At 53.5% G+C, this 12,519-nt stretch overlaps 1 protein-coding gene across 1 annotated transcript in view; it reads right to left on the bottom strand.

The window, feature by feature from the left end:
- Nucleotides 1-12,265, bottom strand: part of ITGA3 (integrin subunit alpha 3) — a 29,567-nt gene extending 17,302 nt beyond the window's left edge. Inside the window, exons 1-4 of the mRNA XM_063109567.1 lie at nt 11,598-12,265; nt 4,340-4,467; nt 3,955-4,034; nt 1,854-2,103 (exon numbers count right to left, since the gene is read on the bottom strand). Of these exons, the coding sequence (XP_062965637.1) occupies nt 1,854-2,103; nt 3,955-4,034; nt 4,340-4,467; nt 11,598-11,803 (664 nt within the window). The 5' untranslated portion in view covers nt 11,804-12,265. The remainder of the gene's footprint in view (nt 1-1,853; nt 2,104-3,954; nt 4,035-4,339; nt 4,468-11,597) is intronic.
- Nucleotides 12,266-12,519: the final 254 nt, after the last annotated feature.

The following is a 12,519-nucleotide window of genomic DNA, read 5'->3' as shown; positions in this document are numbered from 1 at the left end:
CCCTCTCCCTGATACCCCAGGTCTGATTGGTCCCCAAGTCTTGCAGAGAACTGGTGATAACCTCTATATCCAGGACTCCCACCTTGTCCCAGCCCTTGTCATCCCACACTTGATATATAATGCATACTTGATCTTAACTGCCCCCGCCTTGCTTCCCGCCATCCATCCCACACCCCCCTCCAGCATCATCTTTCAAGGTACCAAGTGATCATCTCACATCTCTGCTCCAAAATTTTCTCTGGACACCCCGCCACCCCACCACCCCACCACCCTTATTACCCAAATATAAAGCCCCATTTCCTTTCCTCCACAACTTTTGATAAGTGACAAGAGAAAGCAGCAGAAAAACATGTTTAGTATAATTCTGTTTGTGGTTTTTGTTTTTTAAAAGATACCTAAATATTCTAAAATAAGTCTGAAAGGATCCACAAAATACTGTTAACATGGGGAAATGGGATGAGGGAGATGGGTGGAGGGGAGGGGCATTTTATTTTTTATTTTACCAAATCCTACTGTACTATTTAGTAGTTGTACTAGGAGCATGTTTTATTTGATAAATGAGTTTTTAAATGGTTAAAGCGAAGTCTGCTGGATCCATTCCAATCCGGGTTTCATAACTGATTGCTGGCCTTGGGCTATTTACTTTACTTCTCTAAGGCTTACTTTTCTTTCTTCTTCGGCCAGTACTGGGATTGAAACCCTTGACCTTGGTGTTATCAGCACTGTGCTCTATAACCAGCCAAGCTAACTGGCCAGCCAATATGGATCAGTTTTCTTTTCTGTAAAATGGGTATAATAATACTTGCCTCAAAAGAAGACATGTGACCAAGAGACACATGAAGAAATGCTCAACATCACTAATCATCAGGGAAATATAAATTAAAAGCACAGTGAGATATCATCTCACTCCAGTTAGAATGGCTATTATCAACAAGACAAAAATTAACAAATGCTGGCAAGGATATATGGAGATAAAGGAACTCTCCTACATTGTTGGTGGGAATGTAAAATGTTACAGCCATTGTGGAAAACAGTATGGAGTTTCCTCAAAGAACTAAAAATAGATCTACCTTACAACCTAGCTATCCTGCTACTGGATATATACCCAAAGGAAATGAAATCAATATATCAAAAGGACACCTGCAACTCTCATGTTCATCACAGCGCTATTCACAATAGCCAAGAGATGGAATCAGCCTAAATGTCCATCAATGGATGAATGGATAAAAAAACTGTGCTATATATACACAATGGAATACTACTCAGCTATTTAAGAAAATAATAGCCTATTATTTACAGCCATACAGATGCAACTAGAAACCAGCATGTTAAGTGAAATATGTCAGACACGGAAAAACAAGTACCACGATATCACTCATATGTGGAATCCAAAAAAAAAAAAGTGGTTCTCATAGAAGTAGAGAGAAGAATAATGGTTACCAATGGGCGGGGGCTGGGGAGAGAGAATTGGTGGACTAACGAGTACAAAACTATGCTGTCTACCCCAAGGGAATCATTGTGCAGTATATGCATGTATTAAACAACACACTGCATCCAACAAATATGTACAAGTAAATGTTAAAATATGTTGAATTAAAAATATATATACAGATGTGCAAAAAAATAAAAATAAATGAGAATACTTGCCACATAGGAATATTTTAAGATTAATTAAGATAATATGTGTACATAGCATGTGCTTTAAAATAGTAGAGGTCATGGTGGTTGCTGATATTGGCACGGGGGTCCTGTCTCTTTTGCCCCCTAGTGTGGATGGTCTGGGCTGGCTGTTCCAGTGGCTAGTGGGGGGGTGGATGGTCTCTGCTCTTCCCCCCTGCCCCCATGGTCCCCACCTTTCCAGTTGTAGGCACCAGGGGCGCCGAAGTACACGGTGCTCTTGGTGAAGCCGCCGCTGGTGCCCAGCTGGCACATGCCCGTCTCCAGGTAGTCAGTGTTGCTGTTGCACATTTCATTGTGGTAGGTCTGCCAGTCATCACTGGGGTCCAGCTCTAGGTCATTGCCCCGCACATAGCACTTGCCCACCATACGCCGCTGATCCTCTGGCCCCGACCACAGTACCTGAGTGTAGCGGTGGGCACAGACCTGGGGACCCCCCCCAACACATGCAGCCTTAGCCAGGATTGGGGATCCAGGGCCAGCTGTATCCTTGGCCCTGCCCACCTCTCGCTCTGCAGGAGAGGAGTTGAGGGAAGTCTCCTGGCTTCTCCTTCTTCCCACGATGATACTTAAATCTGTATCTCCTATCCAGAATTCATAAATCTGTTCGGAAGGTCCTTTTGGAAAGCCAGAAGATATGACTTTGAGAGCGGCTTAGAGATCTTGGTGCTAGGAAAGGGGGGAAGGATGAGGGAATGTGGGGATCAGACTCTTGGGTCTAAAGGGGGCTATTTACAGGGAGATTAAGGAACTTGCTTCTCTGATGTCCCCAGATGACCCTGTCCTCTTCATGAAAGGACAATTATTAAAACAATCAGAAATAATAATAGTAGAAGCTAACACTCACTGAGTGCTTACTATGTACCAGGCACAATTCTAGGCTCTTCATATATTAACTCTTTTAAGTCTGCTAACAATCCTACAGTGTAGGCACAATTATTTTCCCCATTTTAGATAAAGAAACTGAGGCACAGAGAGCTTAGTAACCTGCCCAACATCTCACATCTAGAGAGAGGTAGAGAGAACACTCAAACCAAGGCTGTCTGTCTCTGAAGTCTGAGCTCTTAAGCACGATGCTGTACTGTCTGGCAAAGATGAGCATCTACACTGTACGTGCTCAATATATATTTATAGGGCAAATCAATGGATCTGGATAGGTGTTTGTAAAACAGCCTGGGGCCAGGCAAAATCCAGAAATAGACCTAGTTCTTGTTTAGTTGCTTTTTGTGTCCCCTTCTAGCTGTGAGCTCCACTAGCATGGCAACTGAGCCTGTCCTGAGTCACTGCAAAGTTTTCAGTGCTAGCTCAGGGCTTGGTACACAGCAGGTGCTCACTAAATAATTATTCAATAAATGAATGGATGGGTGAGTAGATAACTGCTAAAAAAAAAAAGCCAGGGTTTAGAATGGCTTTAAAAGGACTCCTAGACCCACAACCATCTATAACAGGCATCTTGAAGAGGCATTTCAGTGAATTGATGCAAACCTGGAGCTCAGAACAGTGTTCAAAGATGACAGAAATCAAAGCAGTGATAGCTCTGGGGATGGCCATTGACTGGAAGGGGGCACAAGGGAACTTTCTGGAGTGTTGTAAATATGCTATCTCTTTATGAGTGTTGGTTACACAAATATATACATTTGTCAGAAATTCATTGAAACTTAAAATCTGTACATTTCACTGTATGTAAATTTTGTCAGTTTTAAGAATGGTTGATCAAGCACCCTCAAAAAAGAAAGAAAAGAAAAGAAAGAAAAATGGGGAAAATTTTCCATCTGGGACTCAGAAATTGAGACTCCAGGGGTGGGCACTGAGGAATGCGGGCAGAAGGTGACAACTGACAGCAGGGAGTGACCCCCAAACCAGAGCTGGATGAGCGGGTGAGCCGGGTGGGCAGGGCTGTGCCTCTTCTGGCAGCCAGCCTCCCAGCCTCCCAGGAAGGAGCCCGGGCCAGTGCTGAGCTGCCTGGGGCCATCTCTGCCCTTTCCTCCTTGCGGTTCCCTCCACTCGTTCCCACGAATGGTGAGCACCCAGCCTGGGTGCAGGGAGGAAGTGGGTGATTCAGACAGGGCCCAGGCCATGCCTAGCCTTGGGAGAGTGCCAGGCATGCAGGGAGCAGGGAGCAAGGGACACACTGGCCTGTGGGAACACAGCCTTATTGCACAGGTCCCAGCACATGTACTGAGGACCTCTCTGCTGCCCTGTTTCCTCCCTGCCCCTGGGAGATGAAGGAGAGAGCTTGGCGAGGTGGGGCAGGGCTGACACTGAGTGCCCACTTACCAGGACTCTGCCTGCAGGGCCCTGGCTGGCCACAGTCACCCCGAGCCACATGTCCTCGATGATATGATGGTCAGGGTCACCTGTGAGCAAGGGAGGGATCATGACCCAGGGCACCCCACTCTGTACTCCAGTGCTCAGAGCCTCCAGAGGACAGGGGTTGGTCCCTCTTGGATCCTCTGCCCCCGCAGGGCAGCCTCCCTGCTCTGCTCCTCCTGCCCATCATTACTCTAAGCCCTACCAACCCCATATAGTCCTCCTCTCCTCTAGGGCTGCCTCTTCCCAGCTGGACAGGAAGTGACTAGAAACTGCACAAGCAAGCCTTCTATCTCTTCCAGGTCATTCTCTCTGGCTGCCCCCTGGCTGAGCCTCAGCCCCTTCCCCTCACTTTTCTCCATGATGTCCATCCGCTCACAGTCGTCCTTCTGGGCAGTGAGTGGGCACAGGTACACAGCACCAGTCCGGTTGGTGTAGCCATCAGGTACAGCGAGGTCCCGGGGGGCACCAGCCAGGAGCCTGGGAGCAGGGAGACAGGTGGGCCTGGGCTCACACTCCCTGAGCTCAGACTCGCCCATTTTAAACAACATGTTATTCAACATGCATTTACTGAGCATCAGTTCTGTACCAGGCTCTGGGGGTCAGGAGAGGAATGGACCCCAGCCCCTGCCCTCCGGGAGTGCCCAGGGGAAGGCAGGCAAGGAAACAGACACTGCAGTAAGGGCTTCTTGAGAGGAAAGTGGGGAGCAAACCAGCACAGGGATGGCAGTCAGGGATCAGCAGGGAAGGCAGTCAGGGAGGGCCCCAGAAGAGGTGACCAGTCTGAGTCTGAGGACAATGACCAGGGTTCTCCAGGTAAAGAAAGGGAGCAAGGGCACTTTAGGCAAAGATATGGCATAGGCAAGGGCCGGGAAGCATGAGCAAGCAAGGTGATTCAGGGATCTGCAAGGCCTCAGCACAGCTCAAGTCCAGGAATATCCAGGGAGGGACAGGAAGGGGGCAGGAAGAGCCTTAGGGAAGCCACGGAGGGATTCTAGGCAAAGGAGTGGCATGGTCAGATCTGGTTTTGGAAGGAATGCTTTGGCTTCTCAGATGAAGGTAGACCAGAAGAGAGCAAGACTAGAGGCATCCTGGTACTGGGTTCAAATTCCGGGGGCTGGGGGGAATAGAGGGGAGAACTTATGAGTGGGTGGGGCAGGTTGTCAGAGGCCTGGGCCCCTAAGTGACCTAGGTGATGTCCAACATCCTCCCCACCTCCACCTTGAGACAGGCACATGAGGTATGGGTGGGTCTGGGTACCTGGTACTTTGGACAATGTGGCCCAGGGCAGAGTTGCCAGTGGGTGGCCTGAGGGTGGGGGTGGGCAAGGACTATCACCGTGCCCCCAGCTTACCAGAACCCATCTTTGGGGACACTGACTACAAGTTTTTACAAGAATCCTTAGGGCCCTGGCAACACATCCCATACCAGAGGGGTGACGAGCAGAGGGAGGCAGAGGATCGACCCTGAAATACTATCTCAGAGGACATCTCCCAGATGCTCTTGGGTCATCAGCATCAGAAATCCCTGCGATATCTGTTAAAGAGGCAAATCCCTCAGCCCACCACAGACCGTCTGGGTCGAATCTGGTGCACCCAGTTTGAGAACCCAGTTCTACCATCCCTTCTTCTTCCCACATCATCTCCCCGCAGCCTCTCAGTGTTCTGCTATGAAATCAGCCTCTTGGATGGCAGGCACCCCCCCCCCCCCGGTGCACCTCCATTTGCCCCAGCAGCATTACCACCCTGAGCTCCCAGCTCAGAACTTGGGCTCTGGGCCTCCTGCCAGAGTCTAGAATGCCAAGCAACGGCTCCCTCTGCAGTCCCTGCCTGGACCTGTGCATGAGGGCTGCAGGGAGTAGGCAGGGCAGGGCCTGGGCATGCTGGGGCCTGGGTGCCTCCACCCACTGGGAGTCAGGAATGCACTGCCTGGAGGTGCAGGGACTGGCCGGGATCTCTGCCTCCACCTCACATCTGCCGATCAAACTTCACCCTGGGAAGAGTTCCTGGGAGCGGGAGTAAAGCTTCCCCACGCAGAGCAGTGTTAAGAGGGCTGGTGGGAGGCTGGCAGGGGGCCAGCGTGGCAGTTAGGCTTGGTTAGTTGCCTTCTGTCTAGGCTGGGGAGGGTGCCTCGGTGAGTCCACTGCCTGACCACCCATGGACATCCACCCCCTGGCATGCCTGATAGATGAGAGAAAGAAGCCATGGCCCATGGGAAAGAACCACCTCAGGAGCCTAAGGACCTGGTTCTAGGCTTTGTTCTGCCTCAAGTGGCAATTTCCTTTCCCTCTCTGAGACTTGAGTGCCTCATCTGTAAAATGGGGACAGTAGCTGTCCTGCTGACCTCTGGGGTTGTTAGAGGAACAAGTTGGGTTCATTCTGCAAAGGGGCTTTCTGACTATGAAGCCATGGCCAATGTGAGCACTGTTGCTCTGATTTCTTGTGGCATCAAGACTGGGCCTAGGATGACCCCAGGCTTCCCTCCAGGGACCCAGGAGTTTCTGCCCTGCCAGGTTAGGGAACCTGGAGCAGAGGGAAAAGAGCAGATTACTTTGGTTATTCAGAGGGAGCAAGGGATGGGACATGAGTAGGACTTCCATGGCCTCAGGATACCAGGCAATCATGAAGGTGGGGGTGGGGGCACTGGCAGCTAGAGTTATTCTAGGGTGGGAGTTTAGATTTGGTTGGAGTGGAGGTTGGGGGGCTGCTATGATGATCTTGAAGGGGTCTGGGCCTCAGCGGGTGAGGGGCCCCAGGGAGCCCAGGCTGCCTTCCAGGGCAGGCGGTGTAATGGAAGTGTTTGCCCATCACTGCTGCTGCCCTGTCCAAGTTGTCGGGCAGGAGGTGGCTGAGGAGCGGGTCTCCAGGCCCTCCTAGCATCCTCATCTCAGCTGGGAACGAGATGAGGGACCCCTCCTCTCAGCCTCCTGAGGTACTGAGCAGGCAACACTGAGCATGAATGCCAGCGGATTGAAATAAATCTCCTTACCACCTATACCCTCCCAGCCCTCGCCCCAAACTAGCCTTGTGCTCACTGATGGGGATTGGGGGGGGGTGCAGAGCCAGTGCCCTAATCCCAGCCCCATATTCCAGCCTTCTTCCTCCTCTGAGATTCCACAGGGAACCCTCCTCCCCCAACCGCCCCCTCCCCCACCCGCCATGGTATTTTTAGCTCCTATTTGGCCTGCTCAGAGGCCCTTTAAGGCTCTCTGGCTCCCAGCCCGGGATCCAATGGGTCTACAGCCAGAGGCCTGCTCATGGATGGAGGAAGGCAGGGCCCAGAGGGTCAGGTCCAGCTTCCAGAGGGTAGGAGGGACCTTACTGGTATGCAAATGAAATGTAAATTAATATGCAAATGAGCACCTCTGCTAGCCACCTGCCATTGGGTCTGGTCCAGATCAGATAATCTAAAACTGACCCCTCCCAGACCACAATTGAGCCTATCCTCCCAGCTACAGTCAGAAGGCGGGACACTGGACAGAGATACCTAGATGGAGACCTTGGAACAAGGAAGACAGGAGATGGAACCTCCGGCCTCCTGGAGTCAAGCTGGGCTCGCAGGAGAGGAAGCAGGGAGCCCCCTGGAGGTAGGAGGATGGGTGAAATGACCTGTCAGGGGCTTTCAAAGAGCTGCCTCCTTGCACTCTCCTTTGGCTCCAGCCAAACAGCCCTTCCTGCCCTCTGGGGAACCCCCTGAGCTCCAAGTTCCAGAAAAGTGCTTCCTCACCCCTGCCCCACCACTCCTCCTGGGGCAATTCAAAGCTAATGGAACAGCCAAGTAGAAAGCAGAATAGGAGAAGGCTGAGGAATGGGGCCCAGGAAAGTTCAAGGCACCAGGTTGGCTCACCCCAAAGAGCAGAAGGTTCCCTGGAGAGCACTGGGGTGGGGCGAGGCTCAGAGAAACAGCCTATAAGATTACACTTCCCAGGCTCCTTCAGTTCATGGAGGTATGGGGGTGGCTCCAGTGGAAAGATTTTAGAGGGGGGCAGAGGATCTAGCACTCAGGCCAACAGGCCCCCCATGCCTTACTCCTCAGATCCCTAGCAGGCTGCGTTTCCCTCCCACCCCAGCCCAGGAAGCAGGTGGGGAGGTGGCCTCCCTCCCGGAATACAGGGTGAAGGTGAGGCCAGCTCTAGGATGCTTGTCTCCCAGCTCTATGTCAGCCTTGCTGCCCAAATTAGCCATCTCCCCAGAGGCCGCTCCTATGGTAGCTGAAACTAACTGCAGCTCTCTCCATCCTCCCCCTACTCCTCCTTACACTGCCCACCCAGCCCCCTCCCCCACTGGTGACTCAGCCCCTGAACCAGAGCATCAAGCTGGAGGCAGCAAGAGAATGAGAAAGGAGGGGAGAAAGAGGCCTTGGCTAAGTCTTGATGAAAGAGAGCAATGCTGTTTTTCTGATTTCTTTTCCCTTTCCCTGGCTCTTTAGTATTTTTTCCATATTTGACCCCTTAGGGCATTCTTCTGGTCATCTAATCTAACCTCAGTCCTTCTTTCTGCAATGGACATCTTTTTCTTCCTTTGTTTAGCTCTGACCAAGCCATTTTTGCCTGCTGCTTTTTCTACAGGATCAGGCTTCCCCTACGTCCTGCCCAATTTAAAGCCCCTTGGCCTAGACTGGTCACTGGCGAGAGCCAGAGGAAAAGGATACTGCATGTGCAGGCCTTCTGCCTGCGGCCACAGCTGCTATACTCATTTCTGCTGGCACGAGCCTTGGAGGCTGCAGGCACCTGCCCTGCCCAGGGAAACATGTTTTAGGAGAGCACAGCAGGTAAGCCTGCTCCTACCTACCTGAGTCATGACCTCATTTCCAGGAGCTGCAGCCACCCCCGCCCCAGGCTTCCCAGACACTCTCATTTCCAGGCAAAGGCAAAAGGGAGAGAGGGCCCAGAGGTATGTCCCATAGTACCCAAAGTCAGGCCAGACCAGGACACCTGGATTCCTGGGAGGGAATGAGAGAGCCGGTATGGAGGGTGGGGGTATCGGTAACCACCTCCCAGAGGAACAGTCCCTCTCCCTGTAAGGGGCCCTCATGCATCTCACCTAGAAGCCCAAAGCACCTTGCCCACCCTTCCCGACTTCCACAGAGTAGGAGATTGGGGTCTGTGTTGGGACAAGCCTCCTATGCTGCAAGTGGGGGACCCTTCTCCAGAGATGAAGGTGATGGGGCAGCAGAGAGAGCCCACACCTGGACTTTTAACCATTTCTGGAACAAGGCCTTCTTTGAGAACATAAAAACTGTACACTCCCCTCCTCCTGCTCCCCAGGCAATGTACAAACACACATGATTTTGCACATACTTTCAGATCCCTTCATCTCCTACAAACCTTCTATGGACTCCAGGCTAAGAACCTATTCAGAACCATGAACCCTCCCGTTTTCCAAAGGGACTCTGAGGCTGACAGAATATGAGGCTGCAGCTTGACTTGTGGTCCCCCTGAGCTGTGCACTCAGGCAGCTGTTCACAGCTGGCTACACAGCTGGCTGCAGCTAGGCCCAGCTGGCTCTCCCAAAGGGCCAAGGAGCAGAATTCAGTGAGATGAGGGGATGAGCCAAGAAATAGAACCACCCCTGGACAAGACTCAGGATATCTAAGGGGGTGGCCCAGAACTCTCTCTAGAACTATCTGTCTCTCAGAGGTTCATTAGCTTTAGAACCTTCCAGGCTCTTGGAAGGCCTAATGACATCTCTAGCTGCCCAGAAGGAAAAGTAGAACCCTTTGCTTGGCCATCGTGGGTGGGGCCTATGGGTAATGGGCTGCATCTGGGTCCTGGTCTCAGCACAAGAGCCTTTAGTTGCTCCTTGGAGAAGTGGGCATATGCAGAGCGCTTTACACACATGATCTCATTAAAGCCCCACTCACACTCGTGCAGAAGGGGTAGTGTGGCCCTCCTCTCAACACATGAGAAAATTAAGGCTTAGGTATTAGTGACAGATCCAAGACAGGATGCTGGCAGTAGGACTTCCAAGCCTCTTCTCCCTCCACAATGCCAAGTTACCTCTCCTAGGCCACCAGAGGAAGGAAGGAGCATATAGATCCAGATCCAATCACTTTTTGAGGAAAACTAGCCAGGGAAGGGAAATATATTGCTCAAGGCCACATCGCAAAGTGGGGAGGAGTTGCAGAATCATTATTTACTCTTTCTTTCCAGTCTAATCATCTCTTTACACTGTTACTTTATACCATGCAGGCTCACCATTGAAAATCTGAAAATCTTTTTCTGGGCTAGGGCAGAAAGAGCATTAATATAGAAACTTGCATGGATGGTCACTCAGGATCTCCAAAGGACGGAGGGTTGGTCAAGGGCAGAGGGCAGCTGCTGGGGCCAGGCTGGGAATGGTATGGTGCCCTAGCTTCTGCAGAAGCCAGATGGAGTTGAGGCTAAGTCCGGGGAGATAGGCTGGGCAGGGGCTGGGCCAGCAGGGCAGAGGCCAAGGCTGGGGCAGAGTTTGGACTTTGAACATTCCAAACTTCCTCAAGTTTCTGCAGGCACCAGCCAGAGCTGGAAGAGGTTTCAACACACCCTTAATGTGACCATGTCTTCTTGTTCAGTGGAGTCAGAGGCCAGGTGGAGGCAGATGCCTGGCAGGTCATCAAGCCCAAATAGTTGAATGGGACCTGCCTGATCTGTCCTAAACACTGTCCCTCCCTGGGCAGCCTCACCTTCCCCAGCTGCCCTCTTCCCCCAGCTGCCAACCTCAGCACCTCTGAGCCCCTGGTAGAGAAAGAGAAACCTCTGAAACCTGGACGTGGCCCTCTGGTCATGAGTGTGTATGGTGGGAGTAAGGGGAGGGGACAAGCAGCTAATGCACCCCTCCCTCCCCTATGCCTAGCTCTTTCCTCCTTCTTGCAGCTGTTGGGGAAGGAGAAGAGAAGAAAGAGAAAAACACAATCTCCCTCTTCAAACCAAAACAAACACACTCAGCGTTGAAGATTCAACATGAATCTGTGGAATGCAGGGAAGATGTCTGGTGTGAGAGCACCACTGCTTGGGGGTGGGCGGCAAGAGACTGAGCCACAGTTGGGACAGCTCCTCCCCTCTCTTCTACTCCCCCCCATCCTCAAGGAGTCTGAGGGAGGCTCTGGACAGCTCCAAACGCCCAGACTCACCCATCGCCTCACCCTCCAACCAAGCAGTTGAGAAGGCCGTCGTCTGGCTCTGCAGAGGGTGTGGCCGGCGTGACGGCAGACTAAATGCGAGGTATAAGGGGGTGGGGTGGGCTTAAAATGCATATGCCCAGGGGTTCTTCCCAGGCTTAGGGTAAGGAGGGTCCACTAGGCGTTTATCTACGAAATGGGAGGGAGTTCAGGCAACAGAGACCCCACTTCCGCTTTCAGGACAGGTATAAGGGGTGGAAGGTCGGCGTCTAGACAGGTTCTGGCCTGGTCAGTACTTGCCAGTGATGACTGCCCCTTCTCCCCCCATCCTCTACTTCCCGCCAAGCCCCGGCAGCCGGAGGGCTGCCCGGGTACCCTCCCCTTAATCCTGGCTCACAAGGGCCTTCGGTAGCGGGCCTGGAAGCCGGCGGGCCCGGGGCTCCCATTCAGCTCCGGATCCGCACCCCCGCGCACACTTTCTCTCCCACCCCACCCACGCCAGCCTTACTTACAGGTAGCGCTGCTGCCGCTCCGTCTGCCGATGGAGGGCGACTGAGTAGCCGAAGAGGCTGCCCGCGTTCCCGGCCTCCTTCACCACCAGGAATCGGGTGTCCAGGTTGAAGGCGGAGGCGATGCGACCGCCGGCCGCCACCATCAAGGCGAGCGCACAGAGCATCCGGCGCGGGGCGCGGGGCGCGCGGCGGGGGCCGGGGCCCATGGCTGCGAGCGGGAGCGGGGGCCGGGCGAGAGCTCTTGAGGGCGCCGAGGGGGAGTGAGGACCTGTTCACCTGCTCCAGGAGCCTCGGAGGACGCTCGAGTCCGCTGTGCCGTTGCGCGCACTAGAGCTGATCAGTTTCTGATCCCCAGCCCCGGTCAGTTTCACTTCTGCTCGGGGTCTGCACTCTCCGATCCCTCTCCAAGGTCCGCAGGTCTATTCTCCCGTCTCCCCAGGAGCTGGGTCACCGCTCCCCAACCCCGGGCACCCGGCCCCCCAGCTTGTCCCGGCCGCGCCCCCTTGGCTGCGCTGTCGCCTTCGATCTCGGCTCGGCGGTGGATCTGAGCAGGCAGACCCGGTCGACAGCAAGGAGAACGGGAGGGAGGGGTGCCCCCCGCGCGCGCCCCGCCTCCCCACGCCCAACCCCGCACCTCCCCACCTTGCACGCCCAGCGCGGGCTGCGCTTTCCTTCCGGGGAAAGAGAAAAGGTCCCGGCTCGGCCGCCGCCTCTTAAAGGGGCAGCACCGCCCCTCCCTTCTCATCCTTCCTACCCCGGCTCCGCCCTCTCCCCCAAACACCTGTCCGGAGCCCCCAAAGGCTTGGATTTCCCCTTCCCGCCCCTCGCTTCTCCCGGGAAGCATCGCCTCCGGGGCAAGATGGATTGGACTGGAGAAACCAGGGGTGGGATTTGTCCGGCCGCTTTGCTTCGGCTGCTACTC

Source organism: Cynocephalus volans, chromosome 10, assembly GCF_027409185.1.
Source record: "Cynocephalus volans isolate mCynVol1 chromosome 10, mCynVol1.pri, whole genome shotgun sequence".
NCBI lineage: Eukaryota > Metazoa > Chordata > Mammalia > Dermoptera > Cynocephalidae > Cynocephalus > Cynocephalus volans.
The sequence above is the reverse complement of the archived record's forward strand: the minus strand, read 5'-3'. Positions and strand labels throughout refer to the sequence as shown.